Raw genomic sequence first — 24,849 nt, 5'->3', positions numbered from 1 at the left:
GAAACCAGACGCGGCTCTGCTTCCGGCACCACTTACACTGACAGTTAAGAGGAACCAGTCAAGCAAAACTGAGCCCTGTTAGGAAACTGCAGTTCTAAATTAACCAACTTTGTATTTTGAAGATTCACTCATATTGCTACGTTTAGCCAGGCTGTACACCCATGCTGTATAATATTCATCTTGCAAACGCGTCTTGATTTATCCTTCCAATGCTTTGGGGATTACATTTCATTCTATATTATGAACTGGGCTACAAAAAACACGCTTGAACGTGTCTCCTGATGCATGGATGCGAGAGTCATGCTAAAGTTTATGCCTAGGAGTGGAACTGGAGGTCACAGAGTGTGTGAACACTCCAGGATATGATGCCAAATTATTTTCCAAAATGGTTACACCAATTTACACTCCCACCAGCAATATATGTATGTTCTCACTGATCCATTTTTACTCAACACTTGGAATAGTCAGACTTAATTTTTGCCAGCCTCCCTGTGGGTTTGACTTACATTTCCGAGTGCTAATGAAGTTGAGCATTCTTTCATATATTTATTGGCCGTGTGGGTTTTCTCCAAAGTGAAAATGCCTCTGTCTCTTGTCCATTTTTCTGCCTAGTTGCTTTAACGCAGGATTTCCCCAAACTAGACCCCGTGGAACATTGATCCTGGCAGTTAATGCATGAAAAAATTTACATGTCCAATTAAATTACAAAATGCAGCACACTCCCTCTCAAGGACAATCGCAAGGGTACCTGCATATTCAAGGCTTTGAGAAGTTCTGCAGTTTGACAAAGGTGTACTTTGTTTAACCTAATGTTTCCCAAAGATACCTGTCCAGAGAAGTTTCCTTTACCTAACATCTGTTAAATTTGGGGGAAGATAATTTGGGAAAGCCTGTTTTAGTAAAACATACAGTCTAATGTAAAGACTCTAGGCTTGGGGGCCGGGAAGAGGCAGAATGTGAACCCAATCACTTGCTCTGCGACCCTGGGCAAGTCCTTCTAACCCCTGGAGCTTAGCTCATCAGTGGAATAATTCCCATTTCATAGGGTTGTTGTGACAATGAAGCGAGATTAAATAAGCAACGAGCTTATTTAGCGCTACTTGGTGTATCAGGGGTATTCAGTAAAGAGGGATTCCCTGCTTCTCTTGCCTCTTTTGCTGTCTACTTTTTGGTCACTCTCCTGTCCAACAAAGAAGATGGAAGAGAGGAAACGGAGAAGCCTAAATGCAGCTTGATCAACAGTTCAGTCCATTTGATTTTGGTTGTTACATGTACCTGTGTTTTCAAATGCTCTGAAAACAAATTCTAGGATCATTTAAAAGCCACTGTTGCTTCTTGAAACATCCTGTCTTCGGAACAATCTGAAGATACTGGTTACTACATGCCAGGTGCCTCACATAGATGAGAGCCAGACAACCAAGGGACAAAATGGGGTGGGGATTTGAGCAAAAAGCCAAAACCGGGAGCTCTGAACTGGCGACGTCCCATCTGTTGAGAATTTAAGTTGCATGCTGAATTAACCTTGACCTCATCTTAACCTTATACCTCTGACCTGCTGCACCTCCTCTTGCTCGGCAGATGCTGCTTCCTCAAGCATCAATCGACTCCTCAATAAAATCAGCATCACCGGTTAGCGTGAAACCCAGGGGCCTGCTTTCAGACCAGCCGCCTTCTCTGGGTTCACCCCTTCTCTGTGAAGAGCCACAGGATTCGGCCACTGCCGACTTTTACGACTTCACCCCACGTCAGGCTGCCCTGACTCCCTGCACTTGACCCACCCAGACTAGTGCGCTCCAGGTCTAGCAACCTCACACCAGCCATCCCTTCGCTGGAGACCCTCCTGCCCTGCTCCTTCCCTGCCCCTGCCGGTTTCTTTATCGCTGCCCCCTCCTTGTCACTGCGGTCTCAACTTAAATGTCATCTATTCACTGAAGACTCTGTCCAGCCAGAGTAAAGTAGCCCCCGGTCACTTTATTGCACCATCTCGCTTTACTCTCTTCACTGTGATCACCATAATTTATTTTGTCTCTTGCCTGTCTCCTCTACTCAAATGCAAGCACCTTGAAAGTGGGACCTGGTCTGTCTTTTTCACAGACATATTGCCCAACCCCGACCACAATGCTGGCACATGCTTATAAAAGAATAATTTAAGCCATGTTTGCACGGAGGAGGTTTTCTGCTCATGACCTTGTCATGCCCATGGGCTGAGGAGGGGAACGAACGTACCAGCCAGCTCCACTGGAGACAGTTCGACATACAGCCCTGCACTGCCTGCACCAGCCCTCCTAAAACACACTCAGTAGCTCCCCTGTTTCAGACCAGAATCTGACACCTGCCTGTGAGAAAGTACTGCGTTTTTTGTTTTTGTTTTTTTTTTTTAAGCAGGTAACAATATGGTCCCAATCAGAACAAATCTGGACTCTGTATTTGAAGGTCTCTCCTCTGCTCTCTGGGCAAACGCCTTAACGTTTCTCTAATTTAAAAGAACAGAAGGACTATGAAGGACAGCCAAGTCCTGAGATTTAAAAAAAAAAAAAAAAAGTATATGCACTTTAAAACACTCCCTTTGGAAAAACTATAGATAAGATACTTAAAAAAAAAAAAAAAAGACACATTGTCTACAAAGCTATACACTAAAGACACACTTTTGTTGAGCCTAGGTAGGAGTGAGTCTTTAAGCTACTGATACGATTAGTTCATAACTTGACAAATATCTCTACTCTCTTTGTTGACTAGAGAAAACTGCTTAAAAGCATTAGTTTTAGAAAATGAAGTTCTTTAGGTAATTGGGATTGGGGTCCATTGGGCAATCTGGAATTGCATCAGATGAACTAGTCTGGTGGTTGCTGTGGCTCCTCTACCGTTCTGTCCCCAGCTCCCTGGAAATAATCCTAAAATGGAGGCTTTTGACTTTGTGGGTGTTCTACAGTCCCAACTCCAAGAGAGACAGACTTTATTTAGGAAAATGAATAAACAAACAAAGGCAATATTTTGAAAGGAAGAGGTTTGGTCTGATTTTACCACAAGAAAGGCGGTTTAGTCCATTACACTGTTTCAGATTTAGAAAAGGTCAAAATTGAGATGAAAAGGATGAGCTCTTTAGCGCATTCTCTTTAAACAGAGCATGGCATAGTTTTAGTTGTGTGAGGTATAATCTCAAATCACCTCGAGAAAGAAACGAATTCTGTCAAAATCTTTCTTAGTTTCCCACCATGAAAAGCATTCTGCTTCATTTTGAAGCATTTGAAAAATACATGAGCTACCGGTATCCAGAAATGACCATAAAATGATAACTTTGTTTAAAGAGTTTAAAACAAAACACAATAAAGCACAAATATTTATGAAATGCCCAACAAATAAAAACATTCAGGTTTCACACAGGATAACTTCTGGTATAACACTGGCAGCTGTGAAAATACACTAACTGTGTATAATTGGCACTGTACTCTGGAAAAATACCTAACTGATCCTATAGGGCATGTTTTTGGTGTCCTGAGTGGAAAAATATCTGGAGCTGACAGAAAGGTGCTCAGCCAAGCCCAGCCAAGATTGATTCAAAGAGAAATCAAATTCCTGGTCAGCAGTACTGTCCCCCACTCACCGTGGGGTTGCCTGCAAAGGGCACCAAGATCTGCCATCTGGAAAGAGAACATGTCTGTGCAGAAAAGGGCTCTCACCCTCTCTTTATAAGACACTGGTTCACAGTATCAAACCCAGCTTGGTTCCCTGTGGTTATGTCCATCGGTAAAATCAACCAGAAGAGTAAGAAGCAGGGCAAGAGTCTTGAAACTCCTGCCAGTAAAATAATACATTGCCTGTTTTGCACCTTAAAATCTGGAGTTTTGTTGTGAAAGCAGCTTTGAGGTCCTGCCTAATAATCGAGACAGGGATGTATATTATCTCTGTGGACTGAAATCTACTACTAAGGGTAGAAAATTGAGGCCTTAATTTGATTTTAGTGGCCACGGGGCCACAAGATAACCACATGTTAGACTGTCAAAACTTTCTCTTTGTTGGAGGGGGTGGTAGGTGATTAGCAGGGCTAAGAAGGGGAGGAGAGAAAAAAGTGCCTGAGACCTTTTCAGCTCTCAAAGTTATACCCCAGAAATCCTGGGTGAAACCTGAGTTCCCCACGTAGAATTACACCACAAATAAAACTCAATGACAGGTGAGCGGAAACATAAAATGATGAGCCAACCCAAAAAACACACAAAGTTCCACAAGTTGTCTCCATGCAGAAGCCCCCGTGCTAGAGCCTAGAAAATGACTTACTTTTCTCCGAGTGTCACCCGGAGGCTGCTCTGGAGTAGAGAAATTGATTGTTGGCATTTTGGTTTTTGGCAGAAGACACAGTAACATTCAGAACAGCAATTATTACACTTAGGACTACATGGATTAATAGAAACCGCTGTAGAGTCATTATAGCAAAAAATGCCTGCAGTGCTACATATAAACACACACACACAAAGATCCACGGTAACCTCGCTGCAGATAGATGGGATTTTAAACATGAATCTGTGGCTCTTCAAAACTCGGCCAGGCTCTTAGTGTACGGATGTTCTTTACTGAGTCCAACCCAACTCCTCTGGTTCTGGTCCCACAGCTATTTTCCATCAGCACACAGTGTTATTTTCAAAAGGCTGGTTTCAGAGTCTTATATATATCGTGAGCAAAACATCCATTATGAAATTATAGACAGGGTTGGCTATTTCCCAGGGACTGCAGGTACTAGAAAACAGGTTTACCCCAAAAAAGGCAAAAAATTTTAATACAGCAATATGCGACTGTGGAACCATTACCCAATTTGTACCTTTCTTTTTCTTTTTTTGGCCAGTCCCACAGTATGACACAGTGGTGACAATGCTTAGTTCTTAACCACTAGGGCAACCGGGAGCTCCCATTACCCAATTTGATTCTCCAGTCAGATACATTCTATTCTGAATGAAAACAATGCAAGAGCTTTTTGGCGCTCTGCTACTCCTGGTGAAAACAAAGCGAAGAAACCAAAAACAACTTTCTGCTCCCAAATAAGACAAGTTCTGTATCAGTGCTTTTGATTTTCTTCATTCTATAACAGTGATGAAAAAAATTTTTATCTGTAAAGTATTGGAATGATTACACATTTCCAAATAGCTTAAATTATATCACTAGATATTGGCTGCAGAGTAAATTAACCTCAGTTTATCAAAGTAAGATCTTTGTGTGTGTGCCTTGGACAACAGTTTTCTGGTACACAAATGGCAGGAGCAGTTGCTTAAGACATTCTGTCAAAGGTAAGAAGCCAGATGAACAGATTGAATTGGACATCAAACCCAGCCCTCCGGAGCAGGAGGCAAATTCCAAGCTCTATAAACTTGATAAGAGACACTTTATTGAGCTGTAAACAATATACAGAAAAATCTTTTCATCCTCCTCAGATCAGACACCAGGGAATTATCAAAAGACAGCCAGAGATTCTACACTCAAGATGCCCAAACCAGAATCCACGAACCTAATCCACATAGCCAGAATATTTTTAACTAATTAATTGTAAACTGGACTTCCAGGACAATTTCCATCAATGCCAATGCTTACTTCTAAATCACTATATTGCCATTAATGATGGGAAGAAAATGAGAATAGGACCAGAATATAGCATTTTTGTTCCACTGACCTTTCCTTTACTGTGCAGATTATTTTTATTCTTTATAACGGAAACAAAACTAACTTATTTTTCGAAAATCTCATTTGTCTTTTATACAATCCTTTGACAGTGTTCATGAATAATTTAACTCCAGAAGTTCTTTGGGTGGCATTAGAGAAAATAAATTAATAGGTACCACCCAGTAACTAATAAGTTTAGGTTTTTAGTTACTCAAGTCTCTCGGGGTATTTTGGATCAGTTAACCAATCTACTCAATCTGATAACCCACTTCTTTAGCTACAGGAGTGGAAGAGAGTTTTTTGATGTTTGGACATAAAGAATGGGGCTTTACTACTATTAATTTTATAGAAAAAGAATTTTCTTTGCTTTAAATTAAGATCACAGTTACCAAAAAGCTCAATTTGAAAACGGCCAAAGGGGGTAGTTCCTGTTGTGGCTCAGCTGAAACAAATCCTACCAGCAGCCATGAGGATGCGGGTTTGATCCCTGGCCTCATTCACTGGGTCCGGGATCTGGCGTTGCCGTGAGCTGTGGTGTAGGTCGAAGACGTGGCTCAGATCCAGTATTGCTGTGGCTGTGCTGTAGGCCGGCAGCTGTAGCTCTGATTGGACACCTAGCCTGGGAACCTCCATATGCCACGGGTGTGGCCCTAAAAAGCAAAACAACAACAAGAAGAAAAAAATCAAAACAAAAAAAACCCCAAAAGAAAATAGCCAAAGGGGAGTCCCTGGGTCTGTTAAACCTCAAAACTGCAAACCTACTTTACTTCTGAATCAACATTTAGATTTTACAAATAGGAAGTTAGTATTTTTGTCCTGACAGATTTTTTTTCCTTAGTTAGGTCTCATAATTTCTACCATAAATTGTCAGCTAGATTGATCAGTAAAACCATAAATTTTATATCACTGCTACCTTTGTCCTGACTATAATTTTATTTTTTAAGTCTTCAAGGCTAGAGACTTTTTTTTTTTTTTTTGTCTTTTCTAGGGCTGCACCCACGGCATATGGAGGTTCCCAGGCTAGGGGTCTAATTGGATTTCTTGCCCCCGGCTTACACCACAGCCACAGCAATGCCAGATCCTTAACCCATTGAGCAAGGCCAGGGATCGAACTTGCAACCTCATGGTTCCTCGTCGGATTTGTCAACCACTGAAACACGACAGGAACTCCAAGGCTAGGGACTTTTAAACACCTAGTTTTTTTCTTTAAAAAAATATGTATTTCGGAGTTCCTGTCGTGGCGCAGTGGTTAACGAATTCGACTAGGAACCATGAGGTTGCGGGTTCGGTCCCTGCCCTTGCTCAGTGGGTTAAGGATCCGGCGTTGCCGTGAGCTGTGGTGTAGGTTGCAGACGCGGCTCAGATCCCGTGTTGCTGTGGCTCTGGCGTAGGCCGGTGGCTACAGCTCCGATTCAACCCCTAGCCTGGGAACCTCCATATGCCACGGGAGCGGCCCAAGAAATAGCAACAACAACAACAACAACAACAACAAAGACAAAAGACAAAAAAAATGTATTTCAACTAGATAATTACTTAGAAGAAACAAGTGCGCTTTTAAAGTAAATACTGGCTTTCTAATAATCAAAACAGGCCAAGAACAACTCCCAGATTACTCCTCAAATTCTGGGGAAAACATGGATTCAGATAGGAGCCAAATAAATATAACAACTGAAGCCAAATAAATATAACTTGCCCTTGAGTTGCTAATTCCTACAAATTCATTCAATCAAGAAAAGGGTAGCAATATTTACCCTGAAGTGACGGCTAAATGCCATACCATACTTACCTCCAAATAGTTCCAAATCTCTTAAGCCCTCAACAATGAACTTTTCCGAGACCCACCGCTAAAGAGGAAAACCCCAAAGAGAATTAGTATTTCTCCCAGGCCACAAAAAAATTAGCTATCAGCCATTAGATAGACAAGCAAAAACACAACTACAAAAACAGAATCATGCAGTACAGTTAAGCTCCATGTCTATGGAAAAGTTCTGAAAAGAACCTTGGGTTTAAATCCATTGAAAACAACAGATTAATTCCTTTTCTATTCTTCTTTGCCTAATTTGATGAACAAGTCTTAAATCTGACATATGAAAAACAAGTAGTACCGATCCTAACGATGAAGAGTATTTTTGTCTTTCCCATCTACAAAACTGCCTTCGGCTCCATCCTGTTCATTCCATGGCTGTCTGTTATACTGCGTGGGGCTATTAATGCCACTTTGAAAAATATCAGTGGAATTCACAACACAGAAAACAGAGATGAAACCGTTTTTGCACAAGCCTCTGCTGGTTTGTAAAAGGAAACAGCAAGCTGCATATTCTTTCATCCACTGGGATTTCTAAAGACATCACCAACATTTACTCTTTCTACCAAATTTACAAGGACCAAACTAGCCATGACTAATCTATGGTCCACTTTACTGGCCTATTTCAAACAAGGATTGGATTTCCAGCATACTGATCAGTCGTAGTCTGGTTTCACCTGAATCAGGCTATGTTGAAACAGAAAAGAAGCTCACGTGTAAAAGCAATGGAATCAAGATTGTATTTCACTTAAGAGCTGGTATTAAAGTTTGGCTTAGGGGTACTCTTTCCACTGGGTAGAAGTCAGGCCAAGAAGGGATTCTGGTTTTTTTTTCTCTTCATTCATAGTGACATTTACTCAGTGAAGTAAACATAAGAAAAAGGAAAATTAAATAACATTCAGGAGGTTCCCGTCGTGACACATCGGAAACGAATCTGACTAGGAACCATGAGGTTGCAGGTTTGATCCCTGGCCTTGCTCAGTGGGTTAAGGATCCGGTGTTGCCTCGAGCTGTGGTGTAGGTCGCAGATGAGGCTCAGATCCCACGTTGCTGTGGCTCTGATGTAGACCAGCAGCTACAGCTCCAATTAGACCCCTAGCCTGGGAACCTCCATATGCCGCAGGTGCAGCCCTAAAAAGACAAAAAAAAAAAAAGTAACATTCAGAAATAAGTTGCATAGTATGGACTATGAATTAAAACTATAAAATCATTCTCCATCCTTGTCTATATCATTTTTTTTCCAAATTAAAGAGAAATAACACCCTATGTTTAAAAACTCGACACAAAAAGTTCATATGCATATGTACCAGAAAATATAATTTATACCTTAACACTGAAAGTGGTATATTCATATCTCATAGTGCATATATACTGTTAATAGAATTTTAAAATAATTACTAATGCATTTAGAAATGAAGAACTAGATAATAAATAAAATAAGACAGTCCTTCGTGAAATCATGGAACCTTGTAAAGAAGCTAAACCCAGTGTTTGTTCTTGAGGTTGCTTCAGCTAGTAGAGTTCCCAGGTGTAATAAAATTTTCCATGTTCAAAAAGTCATCAGTTAAAACCTATAATTATACTTAGAAAAAAGTGTTCCAATGATTACAATTTGATGCTGATTTTTAAAACACACAATCTCACTGAAAATACACAGGAAATGGCAAACCATTAGCGGGTACAGACCTACACTGAAAAGGGCCAGCAGCTCATTTAATGTTGTGTGACAGTTAATCATAAAATAAGCAACCTCGTTTCTTCTTTATCAGACAAGCTGGTGGGTATATTCTACATCTGGGGTCAGCCTGCCTGCAAGCTCTTTTCTCAAGAGGGGAGGCGGTAACACCTGCTTTACTTTCTGCATCTCCCACTTCCATATGATTCTGCACATCATATAAGAAAACCACCTGCAATATCTGCCAAAACACACCACTTTTCAGAAAATAAAAATAGTAAAGGCAGAAAAAGAGAAACACTCACCCTAATTCGCTCTGGTTTACTTACAAGAAAAGACATGAGTTCCTAATGTGAGGACCTACTTCAATTTCAAAAATTTAAACCTAAAAGGAAAATAGATACGAGTTAGTCAAATCTCCCCCCTTTTTTTTTTAAGGCCACAGTTGCGGCACATGCAAGTTTCCAGGTAGGGGTCGAATTGGAGCTGCACCTGCCAGCCTATGCCACAGCCACAGCCACACGAGACCTGAGCCACATCTGCAGCCTATGTTGCAGCTCGTGGCAACGCCAGATCCTTAACCCACTGAGAGAGGCCAGGGATCCAACCTTCGTCCTCATGGATATTAGTCGGGTTCATTACCGTGGAGCCATGACAGGAACTCTATGACTTACCCATTTTAGACATTTACACACTAACTTCCTACCATGGTAGGTGAAGATGAGGCTCTCCTATGTCACCTTCCTGCTTACTTTCCTGCCCTCATGCTCCCGACGCAGTTCTTTTTTTTTTTTTTTTGTCTTTTTGCTATTTCTTGGGCGGCTCCCGTGGCATATGGAGGCTCCCAGGCTAGGGGTCGAATCGGAGCTGTAGCCGCCGGCCTACGCCAGAGCCACAGCAACTCGGGATCCAAGCTGCGTCTGCGACCTACACCACAGTTCATGGCAACAATGGATCCTTAACCCACGGAGCGAGCCAGGGATCGAACCCGCAACCTCATGGTTCCTGGTCGGATTCGTTAACCACTGCGCCACGACGGGAACTCCCCAACACAGTTCTGATGTGATTTTTGATTACAATAATAGCATTGTAATTACAACAATAGTCCACACTTGCAAACACGGTCCTTAGGTGGGGCAGAGAGAAATGACCGTATCTTCTTGTTCATTTTCTTTTTTGGCCACCCCACAGCATATACAGAATTCACAGGCTAGAGGTCAGATCCAAGCCACAATTTGTGACCTACACCACAGCTGTAGTAACGCTGGATCCTTAACCCACTGTGCTGGGCCTGGGATTGAACCTGCATCCCAGCACTCCAGAGATGCCACAGTGGGACCTCCTGACCATGCCTTCTTTCTTAGACTTTTTTTTTTGCCCTGGAGTTAATAACTGCCTCCTTTTTATTACCTGCTTGTCTGTCCATGTAACTATTGACATCTTCCAAATACTTCAACATTTCCGCTATTAGCCTTATCGACATGTTCCATACACTCAAACTCATACATTCCAATCTTTCCCTGGAGATGCCCTTTCCCTTCCCAAGGCCTCCATCTCCCTGCTGCAGTCTGCACTAGATGCTTTTGAGGCCAGTGGTACTTAGCCTTATTAGAGTATAGATTTGGATCCTCCAGTTCTGGGGAATATTATTTCTTTGACAAGAAATAGGAACAGAAATTCTAATAGTTAAAGGTGTACTTCTAGGGAGTTCCTGTTATGGCTCAGTGGGTTAGGAACCTGATTGGTAACCGTGAGGATGTGGGCTCCACCTCTGGCCTTGCTCAGTGCTGATGGGAGCTGTGGTGTAGGTTGCAGATGTGGCTCAGATCCGGTATGGCTGTGGCGGTGGTGTAGGCTGGCAGCTGCAGCTCCATTTGGACCCCTAGCCTGGGAACTTCCATATGCTGCAAGTGAGGCCCTACAAAGAAAAAAAAAAAGGTGTCTTTCTAGGACTATCCCCTAATTTGTTTTGGGGGGTGGGGGATCAATCTATTTTATTTCGGGGCTTCGGGGGAGGGCCGAAGGGCTGGGACAACAATGAGATCCGACATCCTCCAGCCCGGGATCTCCTAGCTTCACAGCTTCGGACATCCCCTAATTTTATACTTAATTCACAGCTAATTTCCAGAAACTTCTTCAAACGTTACTTTCCAATATTCTACTAAGTTTAAAATTTTCCATTTCTTGAATGTCCTTCTTTTCATATCATTCTGATCTTATTTTATGTTTGCTACTTATGGTTAAGAATTTATATCTAGAATGGTTAAAAGCATAATATAATACATCATGACCAAGGGGGGTTTACCTCAAGAATAAAAGATTGGTTTAACATGAAAAAAATCAATGTATACAAAACTGTCTTCTTTTGAAGTTGATTACAAATGAAGAACAATCAATTTTAAGGAATTTAAAAAATAAATCAATGTAATTTCACCTTTTTAACTGAGTAAACAAGAAAAAACACAATCATTTCATAGATGGAGAAAAAGCATCTAACAAAATTCAACACCAATTCATCAGTTTTAAAAAACTCTCAGTCAGGAGTTCCTGTTGTGGCTCAGCAGTAATAAACCCGACAGGGATCCATGAGGATGCAGGTTCCATCCCTGCCCTCACTTAGTGGGTTAAGGATCCAGCGTTGCCATGAGCTGTGGTGTAGGTCGCAACACGGCTTGGACTTGGTGTGGCTGTGGCTGTGGTGTAGGCCAGCAGCTGCAGCTCCAATTCATCCCCTATGGAACTTCCATATGCCACAGGTGTGGCCCTAAAAAAGAAAAAAAAAATATATCTAACAACTCAACAGTAAAAAGAATGAATGAGTTTCCTCTAAGAACAGAAGCAAAGCAAGAATGTCTATTGCACTAGTTGTCTTGGCCAATGCAAAAAGGCAAGAAGAAATAAAAGGCATACAGATTGGAAAAGAAGGTATAAAATTCTTTATTTAGGAGTTTCCGTGTGGTTCAGCAGGTTAAAGATCCAGCATTGTCACTGCAGCAGCTTGAGTCACTCTGCTGTGGCAAAGGTTTGATCCCTGGCCCAGAACTTCCATACACCATGGGAGCAGCCAAAAAAAAAAGAAAAAACCTCTTTATTCACAGACAACATATTTTTATACATAGGAAATTCTAAATATTCTTGGCGTTCCCGTTGTGGCTCAGTGGTTAACGAATCCGACTAGGAACCATGAGGTTGTGGGTTCGATCCCTGGCCTCACTCAGTGGGTTAAGGATCCAGCGTTGCCGTGAGCAGTGGTGTAGATTGCAGACGAGGCTCGGATCCTGCATTGCTGTGGCTCTGGTGTAGGCCGGTGGCTACAGCTCCGATTCAACCCCTAGCCTGGGAACCTCCATATGCCACGGGAGCAGCCCAAGAAATGGCAAAAAAGACAAAAAAAAAAAAAGAAAAGAAAATTCTAAGTATTCTATAAAAAAAAATCATTACAGTTAAGAAAATGAACTTAGAAAGAAGGTCAATTATAAAACCCAATATAAGAGTTCCTGTTGTGGCTCAGGGGAAATGAATCTGACTAGGATCCATGAGGATGCAGGTTCAATCTCTGGCCTCATGCAGTGCGTTAGGGATCTGGCATTGCTGTGAGCTGTGGGGCAGGCTGCAGAAGGCAGCTTGGATCCCGCATTGCTGTGGCTGTGGTGTAGGACGGCAGCTGCGGCTCCGATTTGATCCCTAGCCTGGGACTCTCCAAGTGCCACAGGTGTGGCCCTAAAAAGACAACAACAACAACAACAACAACAAAAACACAAAAAAACCCTCAATTATATTTCTCTATACTAGCAATGATTAATTAGAAAATGAAATTAAAAAAACAATACCATTAATATTACCAACAAAACAAAAAAATAATTTCAATAAATGATGGCTAAGACCTGTATGTTTAAAATTATAAAACATTGGCAAGAGGAATTAAAGATGATCTAAATAAGAGATATGCAGAGTTCCTGTCGTGACACAGTGGTTAACGAATTTGACTAGGAACCCTGAGGTTGTGGGTTTGATCCCTGCCCTTGCTCAGTGGGTTAAAGATCTGGCATTGCTGTGAGCTGTGGTGTAGGTCACAGATACGGCTCGGATCCCACGTTGCTCTGGCTCTAATGTAGGCTGGCGGCTACAGCTCCGATTCAACCCCTAGCCTGGGAACCTCCTTATGCTGCGGGAGCATTCCAAGAAAGGCAAAAAGACAAGAATAAATAAATAAATAAGAGATATGCTATGTACACAAACTGGGAGACTCAATACTGTTAAGCTGTCAATTCTCCAAACTGATCTATAGATTCAGTATAATCCTAATCAAAATTCCAGCAAACTTTTAAAAAGAAATAGATAAAGCTGATTCTAAAATTTGCACGGAAATCCAAGGGACCTAAAGTAGCCAAAATAATTTTGAAAAAGAACAAAGTAAGAAGACTTACATTATCTGATTTCCAGCCTTACTTTATGCTGCCGTAATCAAGACAGTATATTTTGGTCTAAGGGTAAACAAATGGATCAACAGAATAGAATAAAGAATCCAGAAATAAACCCATGCATACATGGTCAATTAATTTTCAAGAGAATGGCCAAAGTAATTTCATGGGGAAAAAACAGTCTGGCTACAACTTGATATCTATTTAGAAAAAATGACCCTTAAACTGTACACAAAAATTAACTTGAAATGAATCACAGAACTAAAGAAAAAGTTAAAACTTACTAAAGAAAACAGAGGAGAAAGGCTTCATGATCTTGGGGTAGGTAAAGATTCAAAAAAACATCAAGAGCACGAAATATAAAAGAAAAATATGGAGCATTGATCTTTATCAAAATTAAAACTTTTTACCTTTGAAAGACACAGAAATAAAGATTGGGAGAAAACACTGTGTGTGTGTGTGTGTGTGTGTGTGTGTGTGTTTACAAAGGACTTTACAGAATATATAAGAATTTCTAGGAGTTCCCGTTGTGGCACTGTAGTTAACGAATCCGACTAGGAACCATGAGGTTGCGGGTTCGATCCCTGGCCTCAATCAGTGGATTAAGGATCTGGCATTGCTGTGAGCTGTGGTGTAGGTTGCAGATGAGGCTCGGATTCCGCATGGCTGTGGCTCTGGTGTAGGCCGGTGGCTACCACTCAGATTCGACCCCTAGCCTGGGAACCTCCATATGCCATGGGAGTGGCCCCAGAAAAGGCAAAAAGACAAAAAATAAAAATAAAAAATAAAGAATTTCTATACTCAATAATCAGACAACTCAGTTCAAGGGGTAGGCAACAGATCTACACAGAAGATATATGAGTGGCCACTAAGCACGTGAAATGCTGTTTAATGTCACTTATCATCAGGGAGATGTACATAAAGCCAGGATGAGATACTAAACACCCATCAAAATGGCTAAAAATAAAGACTGACAATACCAAGTGTTGACAAGGATATTGACCAACTGGATATCCTTGCTAGTGGGAATGAAAACAAGTATGGCCACTTTGGAAAATAGTTTAGCAGCTTCTTATGACCCAGTGATTCTGCTCTTAGGTAAATCTACTCAAGAGAAATGAAAACATATATTCTCATAGACTTGTACACGAATGTCCATGAAAGCATTATTCACACAGGCCCAAACGGGAAACAATCCAAATGTCTACCAACTGCTTAATGGATTTGAAAAATGTGGCATATACACCAATGTACTACTACTCAGCAATAAAAAGGAATAAACTACTGATATGTGCAACAATATCATGCTGAAAGAAGTCAGACACAAATCTATATATTGTTCTCATTTACATGAAATTTTAGAAAAAGTAAAAATATGACAGAAGGCAGATCTTGGTTGCCTGGGACTAACAGTGAGAAGAGGAACCAACTTCAAAGAGATACCGAAGACCTTTTCGGGGTGATGGAAAAGTTCTATATATTTTTATTGTGTGGTGGTTATGTAAGTGTAACTGTCAAAACTCAACAAACTATCTACTTAATATAGATGCATTTTGTTATAAGTAAATTATATCTCAATAAAGTTGATCTAAAAAGTAAAATGTCCTGGAGCTCCCACCGTGGCTCAGCAGTAACGAACCTGACTAGTACCCATGAGGACAAGAGTTCGATCCCTGGCCTCGCTCAGTGGGTTAAGGATCTGGCATTGCTGTGGCTGTGGTGTAGGCCAGCAGTTACAGCTCCAATTCATCCCCTAGCCTGGGAACTTCCATATGCTGTGGGTACAGCCCTAAAAAGACCAAAAAAAAAAGTAAAATGACTAAAATAAATAATCAGACATGCTTCAGAAGAATCTAGAAAAAAGCCTGCCAAATTCCAAATTTCTATTCTTTTTTGAAGTGGGTTGGAGTTGTGAGGCTACTGATATAGTAATGGGGGTGGGGACTTAGTCTGGTACACAGAATTCTAGAAATTCTCAGAACTGCTTCAGAGAAAAAAAAGCAATGGTTTTCAATCCAGGGGAATGAGGAGGCCTTTCAAAATCATCTATAGATTTTTATCAAATTGCAATTATTGTCACCCCAACCCTGATCTTCTTATAGAAGCCCCATGTTGAAAACCATTTATCCTGCCATGAAGTAGTAAAAACACATTGAATTTGAAAAAAAAGACTAGGAGTTCCCATCGAGGCCCAGTGGTTAATGAATCCGACTAGAATCCATGAAGATGAGGGTTCGATCCCTGGCCTCACTCAGTGGGTTAAGGATCCAGCGTTGCTGTGAGCTGTGGTGTAGGTGGCAGACGAGGCTCGGATCCTGAGTTGCTACGGCTCTGGCGTAGGCCGGCGGCTACAGCTCTGATTTGACCCCTAGCCTGAGAACCTCCATATGCCATGGGAAGTGGCCCTAGAAAAGGCAAAAAGCCAAAAAAAAAAAAAGAAAGCCTATGAGAATGCACACTGTCTAGTAACATTAAACACAAAGCACTGTGCCAAAGAAATATAAGAGGAAACAGATCTATATCCACGTGCAGTCTACAACAAAAAGAAAAGAGGATATTAATGTAGATAAAGAGATGATTTTTACCCTCAAGAGGAATTACCTATGGCTCTGGAAAAAAATACTGGAAATAGAAAATGAAGTCAGTTTCAAACCACTGTATAAATGAATATAAGTGCCCATTTGGAGAGACCCAAGAACTGGTTCGAGGCTGCCACTTCAACAGCTTTGATAATGATCTGAGCTATTGGTTCCCAAACAAGGATGTATTTCAAATTGATTTGTGTACTCCCTCCTCCAAAAATTTTAACTCAGCAGGTCTGGGGAATGCACATGCAGAAGCAGGCAACTCCTGCTCCAGTTCGGCAAAGGGGAAGAGAGCAGTGAGATGTGGTGGATCTGGATGCTTTCACTGAAGGGGCGGGGCTTGAATATCAAATAGGACTTAAAGAAAACGGGAATTACAAGCATGAAATAGCATTAGCTACTCATTAGCGCTCAACTGTCCACAGGTGTGTCTCTTGGTTTCTAGAACAGTGCCTGGCACACTGCAGGCACTCGGTGACACTGAAGGAGTGACCAGATGTGCTGAGCAGTACGCCATCACTTTGCATATACTCTCCAGTTACTGTGCGGGCAGTGACAGAAACACAACTCCACATACAGGAGAAGGATTAATAGGCCTTAAGTGTTATGCTAGAGGAGGGGTTTTATGCAGCAGGCAGTAGGAAATCAGTGCAGGTTTTGAACAGAAAGGCGACACAAAACCGAGGTCTAAGGTAGTGTCTCTTAAACTTGACAGTGCATGCAAATCACCTGAGGCTCTTGTTAAAACGCAGGTTTTGATTCCGAAGTTCTGGAGTTGGAGCCTCGTTGTTCTAACAAGCTCCCATAACGCTTGTAATGCTGTTGACACGTGGACCACCATAATGACTAACAACTAAGACGCCTTGTTCTAAGGAACATTCTAAGGAATATTAACCCACAAAGGCAAGGAGAAGGGGAGGTGAAAATAACCCAGAGAAAGGAATGCTAGTTAGAATACAATTACACTGGACCACCACTGCGGTACTAAGAGCCCCTGGCAGAGGGAATGTTAAGAAACAGGTGGATAGGGGAGAAGGAAAAAGAAAGAAATTTAGTAAGGACACCATAAGCCATCTAGCCTTATCCTCTACTCTTTGGAGGAATGGCTTTTAAAAACTCCTGGATATAAGGTTAGCTGGTCTCTGCTTGAAAACTCATGCCAGGGACGCACTGCCTAATCAAGGAACCCACTCTACCTGTCAGCAACTCTGATGGCACCGTTTTTCTGTGCTCAAGTAACTGAGAAAAGAGTAGTGTGTCAAAGACAAAGTAAGAAAGCTCCGAGGTGGAAGTGGCTTTCGGGGAAAGATAAGTTTGAGTTCTCAAGTCATACTGAAGTTGAGAAGAAAATTAAATATCCCAAGGAGAAAGACACAGCCTTCCGTTAGAAATGTTAAGACCGACGCTTAAAAGAGGGGTTGGAGATGGTTATGTGGACTTGGGAGTTCGCAGCTAAAGCTATAAAATGACAGAAATTCAGTCAAGAAGAAAGTGGTGAGAGAAAAGCAGATGGCCGGGGAGCAAGTTTTGCCATAGGTCCATACTCAGGACAGCGCTTGAAAGACAGGTGGGAAACGGAGCTCCAAGGGAAAATTTTAAAGATCCTGCATCCCCTTGTGAACCACTTTCACTCTCCCAATCTGGTTTATTTTTCCATTTGTTTTTTCATCCACAGCATATGGAAGTTCCTTGGAGCCCAGGAAATGCTGTATCCTTAACCCTTAACTCACTGCACCAGAGGGGATCAAACCTGCACCTCCGCAATGACCTGAGCCACTGCAGTGTCTTTAACCCACTGTGCCACAGCGGGAACTCCTGGTTAATTTTTATGTGCCCCTCACTACTCCTCTTAGGTGTCTTGTGCTACAGGAAGTCCTCCCTGAGGGCCGCTGCCGCCAACCTATGTTAGGTATTTGGCCTTTTGTATTCCACCCTTATATGCACCACACTCTTAATTGCCTACTTATCAGCTTCCTCCTCTAGAGTAGAGACTCTGTGAAGGTAGAGAATACCTCTTGTTCAGTCGTGCATTCCCAGGGGCTACTGTGCCCAACACCTAACATGGGCACTCCCCCCTCTGCTAATTTAACAATTGTAAAAATAATAAAAGCAGCAAGCACTTTAGGTGAACTTATGTGCCAGGATCTGTGCTAAATGCTTCACGTAGATCAGCTCACAGTAAGTATTATCATCCTCGTTTTATAGATCAGGATATTAAGACTCAGGTTAATACCCAAAGTTACACAGACAAGTGGTAGAGAACTCAACAGGTTTGTTCCAAAGCCTGTGCTCTAGAAACTGTGAATGATAACACGGGAGAAGTGTCGAGTCTGTGTGTGCCAAGATATGATGACTGAAAAGCCATCACCTGATTTGACAATGGTGCTGACCAGATGCCAAACAGTGTAGAAAGAATTCCTTTTCTTGATTTAGTTTTTTCCCTTTTCCCTATTTTCATCACTGGTTTTCTAAACGTCCTCCATGTCTGGGATTACAACTATACACAATGCATTTGAGCCACAATACCTCTAAGAAACCTAGTCCGAGGGTGGGGAGGAACAGATATAACCAGTTCAGTACTTATGGGTGAATAGGCTCCTGGCCTGAGGCAGATAATCAGAAAAGATTTAGTTTCTTCAACTCTCAGGAAGGAGAAATAGTCTTGAGGGGGGGGTCTCCAAAGAAAAACACCAGTCAGTCAATGAAAAACTGTCTTAATGCCACAAATACATACTGGAATACGGTTCTACTCCAACAGATATTTCAATAAGAAAAGGACCAATTCGAACAGCTTTTCCTCTCTTGGTAAAAATCAAGTTAGAATATGCTAGGATATCTTGGCACAAGTCTGGGCAGAGAAGTTCCCTATTTCCTGAAAACGTGAACAATTTTATTTCACCACTCCCCTTCTCTCGCGCTCACTTACCTACCCACACCCCAAATCGACTGTGGGCGCTTAAACATTTTGAAAAGCAAGACAATTAGAAGCTCTATTTAGGTTGATTCAGGGAATACTCTTTCCTAACAAGGACCTGACCTATCTAGCCTGGGATGAGATGGGGATGCGGGACCGGGGCCGCAGGGTGGGGGGGGGGGGTTGCGGGGAGAGTGCAGCACTAGGATACGCCGCGTCTTAGCTTCATCAAGACAAACCGCCACCTGGGCCGCAGGTTTCCCACCTGAAAATCAGGGGAGAAGGGAGGGAAAGCACGCTCGCCTCTTCTGCCCGGAAACTCCATTCGGGTGTGTCTGGGCCTGGCCCAAGCCTATTCTGCTCTCCGGCTGCAGCCCCTCACTGCGGGAACCGAGAAGGATTCGGGTGAAAAGGGGCCCGTGAAGGGCGAGAGGGTGCTTGGGATGGCCGCTCTGAAAGAGGGTGCCCCCGAGAAGATGGAATTGGCATCAGAGCGAGGAACGACTGATCCCTGAAGCGCACCAGGCGGTCCCGCCAGCCCGGTACCTGGTCCTGGAGTAAGCAAGTAGTCCCGACCCAGTCTCAGCTCCGCCTCCTTAGTTTACGGCCGCGCTGCCGCCGGGTCGGTTGCTGGGAGGAGGTACGCAACGTGCCATGCGCAGTAGAGGGACCCGGGGAGGGCTGGTAGAGAGCTCCGCCCTGCCCCGGCCCCACCCCGGAGCTGGACAGGAGGCGCCGCCCAATCACTCCAAGGAGCGAGGGAGCCCGGTCCCTGCTCCTCTAGGCGGGGCGAGGAGGAGCGAGGAAGCTCCTCGTTGCCCCGCCCCACCAGCGCGGGAGAGGAAGCCCCGCCCCGGCGCGCCGCAAGTGGGGGCAGTTCTGCCTGATTCCCGCGTGGCTGCCGTGCGGAGGGTCCTCAGCCGCGCCCCGCGGAAAGCGGTTCTCCAGTTCTGAGTTAACCTTTTTACGCGCAGCGCATACCTGAGGGCATTCGGCCTCCAGCAGAAGGGACCCGTTTCTCCCGTGTGTGGAAGCCAGAGACCTAGCTTGTCGTCGGTGTCGGCTCGGGGTCCGAAAAGGGCTGCCAGAGCTTCCGTCCCGCCGCAGGAAGGAAGTGGGATGATTTCAACAATCAAAAGTCAAGGGAGCTAGAGTAAGGCACGGCAACACTGGCTGCTGATTTGGCTACTTTGAGTACTTTTTTTGGGTTCCTTTCCTTTCGTGTGGTGGGATTTTAGTGGAAAAAACAGCCTCATACTCTCAAAGGCCCCTCACTTTGGCCTCCGGGGCACCGGATTGACAGGCTTCAAAGGGGAAAGCCATCCTCTCTCTGTGGCACAGATTCCTTATCTGTAAAAGGAGGAAAATAGCTGAACCAATGAGAACTATCTTTATTCCCCCCTCTGGATCTTTTTGTCCTGGATCCTTTGTACAAGGTATTTTGGTTTGTTTGCTTTTTTGGTGGTGCCCGGGGCATGCGGAAGTTCCCGCGAGGCAGAAAAGGAACTCGCGCCACAGCTGTAAACAGAGTCACAGCAGTGACAAGGCTTGATCCTCAACCCCGCTGAGCCACTAGGGAACTCCCGGTTCTGGATCCTTTGACCCACAACTCTGAGAGACATGTTCTGTCTGCAGAAACGTGTCAGGTTCGCCTTGCTGGGGAAGCTAGCCTAAGCCGAGGCATGCAGCTCTTGAGAAAGGATGAAGCAATAAATGATGGAGCAGGACTCCTGTGAGACTTTTTTTAGTGACTCCGCCCACGCTGGTGGGGGTGGGGTGGATCCCAAAATGGACATACTCCCTCAAGTAATGAACACTCACCCCTACCAGCTATGACCCTTTGCACACATTCATGCTGGTCTAACTTCCACGATGGGGGAGAAGTTCAGCTACCTTCGAACAGGGACTGTCGGAGATTTGCGGCGAAACTGAAATGTGAACTTTGCCAGTGCATCTCAGCGTCTCACTAAATTTTACCCACATCACTTTGATCTCATCTAGTGCTCTATAACATTCCAAAGCAGTATCCTCACTATTCTCTCACTGTCAAATAAGATAACTTTTTTTCAGCAGCAGACTTGGCAAATTTACAAAGCAAGACAGACAGTAGCAGAAATTGAAGTAAAATTCCCTGCAATGTTTTCCATTTGTTTGGTCTTGCCCACGGCATATGGAAGTTCCCAGGCTAGGGATCAAGCTCATGCCACACTAAGGACCTGAGCTGCCCTGCAATGTTCTTTTGAAAAGACCTTCTTCACCTGTTGTCTTTAGAATCAAGGGTATTAGAGGAGTCAGTGCCTGAAAAGATGACAAACTTTTTTTTTTGCCTTTTTTTAGGGCCGCACCTGTGGCACTTGGAGATTCCCAGGCTAGGGATCGAATCGGAGCTGCAGCTGCTGGCCTACACCACAGTCACAACAATGCAGGATCTGAGCCACGCGTCTGCAGCCTACGCCATAGTTCAGGGCAACTCGGAATCCTTAACCCACTGATGGAAGCCATGGACAGAACCCACAACCTCATCATTCCTAGTCACATTCATTTCCGCTGCACCAAGACGGGAACTCCCAATGCCAAACTTGATGCAGCCATCACAATGAGGAATTTAAACATGGTAGTACTTGCCATCTAATACCCAGCCCAATAGCTATGTCATTTCCTAACTGGATGTCAGTTGGTCAAAGTGGCTAAAAGACCTTCGAATCTTCTTGACTGCACACAAAAGCTAGTTGGGCAAACTTTCAGCCTTGACTCTGTTTCAGGGAGCAAATTTCCTTGCAAAAGGGCATACTAAAGCCAGATAACTCAAAAAATGGGTGTAGTGAAAGGTCAATTTTCAGAGTTTACAAACACAGTCTCCTCTTGCTTTGCTTTTGAGTCCTGGAATGTACAAGCTCCCTAATGTTTTCCACTTACATTTAATAAGGGTGGGACTCTCCAAGATCTTTGGAGCTTTCGAAACCTGCTTGAAGATTAGAGGAATGGAGAAGGACTGAAGATCCTGGCTGTTTTGTTTTTAACTCTGAGCATCCAGCTTAAACTGAGTGCACCTGCCCTCTTCAGGATAAAATTGACTGTGAGAAAGGTAAAACTAATTGCCTAGAATACTCAAGTGAGAACTAGATGCTTACAATGTATAGTTTAACAAGTTGGGGAGGATTATTTATAGAGCATTCTATATGTTAAAGAACTTAAAAAAAAAAGTTTTGGCCACACCCACAGTACATGGAAGTTCCTGGGCCAGTGAATCCAAGCTGCAGCTTTGGCAATGCCGGGTCCTTCACGTGACCCCTGTGCTTCAGCGGGAACTCCTCAAAGCACTTTTTCCATTTCGTTTTTATGGCCAAACCCACAGCACATGGAAATTCCTGGGCTAGGGGTTGATTTGGAGCTGCAGCTAAGGTCTATGCCACAGCAATGGCAACACTGGATCCTAGGTACATCTGTGACCTATGCTGCAGTTTTTGGCAGCGCTGGATCCTTAACCTGCTAAGTGAGGCCAGGGATCTAATCGGCATTATTATAGAGAGAGCGCCAGGTTTTTAACCCTCTGAGCCACAACAGGAATGCCTCAAAGCACATTAGATAAGGGAGAGTAGATAGATAATGCCACTTATTGATGAAGAAAGAGACTTGTTAAAGCATTAGGACAGCACCTGGGTCCCTACCCCTGAAGCTGAAAAACTGGCTTCAATTCTAGCTTTGCTACAACCTTGCTAAGTGGTACAGTTACATGCAGGAAAAAGAGGTAAAAGAAATCAATTTAAGCATTTAAGTTGAAAATATGATAGGAAAATAACATTCTCCCTTAGGCAAAGTGATATAACAAATAACCTAGGCAGATGTACTATTATCTGATTTCCAAATAACACCTATTCAGAGTTTCCGCTGTGGCTCAGTGGTAAAGATCCTGACTAGTGTCCAGGAGGATGCGAGTTCGATCTCTGGCCTCGCTCAGTGGGTTAAGGATCTGGCATTGCTATGGCTCTGGTGTAGGCTGGCAGCTGCAGCTCCAGTTTGACCTCTAGCAGGTACAGCCCTAAAAAGACAAAAACAAAAAACATTGGCATCCACATAGCAGCCATGGAAGTAAACACGTTAAAAGGACTGGGTGTCTTACATAAATAAATGTTATACTACTTGGAAAAACAGGTGAAACTAAAGAGGACAATTAATTTTAAAAGATGAACTTAAAACAATGTCCATTAAAAGCAGTACAGTAGTAGACACAGGTTCTTCTTTTTAGGAAAAACAACAACAACAAAACAACCAGGGAGTTCCCGTCGTGGCACAGTGGAAATGAATCCGACCAGGAACCATGGGGTTTCAGGATTTGATCCCTGGCCTTGCTCAGAGGGTTGGGGATCCAGCGTTGCCGTGAGCTGTGGTGTAGGTTGCAGACGAGGCTCGGGTCTGGCGTTGCTGTGGCCCTGGCATAGGCTGGCAGCTGTAGCTCCAATTAGACCCCTAGCCTGGGAACCTTGGTATGATGTGGGTGCAGCCCTCAAAAGGCAAGAAAAAAAAAAAGTACAGCCTTTTACCCTCACACCAAAACCAACAGATCCTTGTACAACACTGTTCTAAATAACTTTCACATTGCCAATTCCGATGGAATGGGTGGAATAAGAATACCAATTAATGTGTTTCTTTGATCTAAGTCCCATCTAAATAAGAGTTTCACATCCAGCACCTGACAAGGAAACAGAATTGTAAACTGTCCCCTATCCCCATCCTCCCAGCACCCTCGACAAACCCTGTCAAGTTTTGCAGATAAAGTTACAGAACTCAAAGGATCTGCTTGGTTTTCACTGGGAGAAAGAAAAGCGAAAATATACCACTTGGAGAACAGGCCTTGATGGTACCTTATATTTTAATTTATTTTATATTTTCACAACCTTTTTGGTAACTACAGTTTTGGGGTTTTTTTGGTCTTTTTAGGGGTGCATCTGCAGCATATGTAGGTTCCCAGGCTAGGGAACAGCCACAGCCACAGCAACGCTGGATCCAAGCCGCGTCTGCAACCTAAACACAACTCATGGCAATGCCGGATCCTTAACCCACTGAGCAAGGCCAAGGATCGAACCTGCAACCTCATGGTTCCTAGTCAGATTCGTTTCCAGTGTGCCACGACGGGAACTCCCGTACTTTACATTTCAAAAGTGCTATCATCTATGGGACAAATTTACATATACTACCTCTTGTTGTTAACCTACATGTGAGGGAGGCAGAGAAAGAATGACTATCCCTAGTTTGCAGAAGGAAGAACAGAACAGAGACTCAAAGAGGTTAGTGGCTTGCCCAAAGTTAAAGAATTAATAACTGGTTTTGCTGTCACTAAAAGCCAGCTCTTTAATCTTCTGTTCTGGCATTGCTAAAGGCCCAGGCAGTGCAGACAAGACTGGAGAGCGTAATGGTTTTCCAATGTGTGACAGTCACTAGCATTCTCCTCTTCGTCCACTCAGTCATAGGACAACGAACGGTGTCTTAACTCTAGTGGGGGACTTTGAGGAGGAGCCCACTAAAGACATATGAGGCTCTAAAAATATAAAATATTCTAAAAGTAACTGGTAACAACTAAAGGATCACTGTCAATACCAATTCTTTCGAAGGAAGAGCATTTCGGCGCTGACTTTGATTGAACAGGAACATTTCCATGGGCTTATACTCTTATAAGGCAACCCCAGAAAAGCATAGGCGGCACTCTGAGACTTTTGTCAATTAATTTAATATATGTCCATAGGTAGTTCATATGAATGCTTAAATTACAAAATTAGCTGCCATGGTCCAAAGGTATGGGACTTTAAGAA

General features: G+C 43.2%; 1 protein-coding gene across 16 annotated transcripts in view; it reads right to left on the bottom strand.

Moving 5' to 3' along the window:
• The window catches only part of STRADA (STE20 related adaptor alpha), a 31,763-nt gene extending 11,657 nt beyond the window's left edge, over positions 1-20,106 (bottom strand). For 2 of the 16 annotated variants that reach the window (XM_047756979.1, XM_047756981.1), the window contains exons 1-2: positions 19,589-19,701; positions 9,428-9,507 (exon numbers count right to left, since the gene is read on the bottom strand). In XM_047756979.1, the coding sequence (XP_047612935.1) occupies positions 9,428-9,463 (36 nt within the window). In that variant the 5' untranslated portion in view covers positions 9,464-9,507; positions 19,589-19,701. Of the gene's footprint in view, positions 1-4,272; positions 4,302-7,429; positions 7,494-9,427; positions 9,508-16,857; positions 16,948-19,307; positions 19,333-19,588; positions 19,703-20,023 lie in introns of those variants that run through there. The other 14 variants (XM_047756982.1, XM_047756984.1, XM_047756972.1 and 11 more) reach the window with 13 other exon arrangements.
• Positions 20,107-24,849: the final 4,743 nt, after the last annotated feature.

The sequence above is a fragment of the Phacochoerus africanus genome, chromosome 14, assembly GCF_016906955.1.
Source record: "Phacochoerus africanus isolate WHEZ1 chromosome 14, ROS_Pafr_v1, whole genome shotgun sequence".
Classification (NCBI taxonomy): Eukaryota; Metazoa; Chordata; class Mammalia; order Artiodactyla; family Suidae; genus Phacochoerus; species Phacochoerus africanus.
The sequence above is the reverse complement of the archived record's forward strand: the minus strand, read 5'-3'. Positions and strand labels throughout refer to the sequence as shown.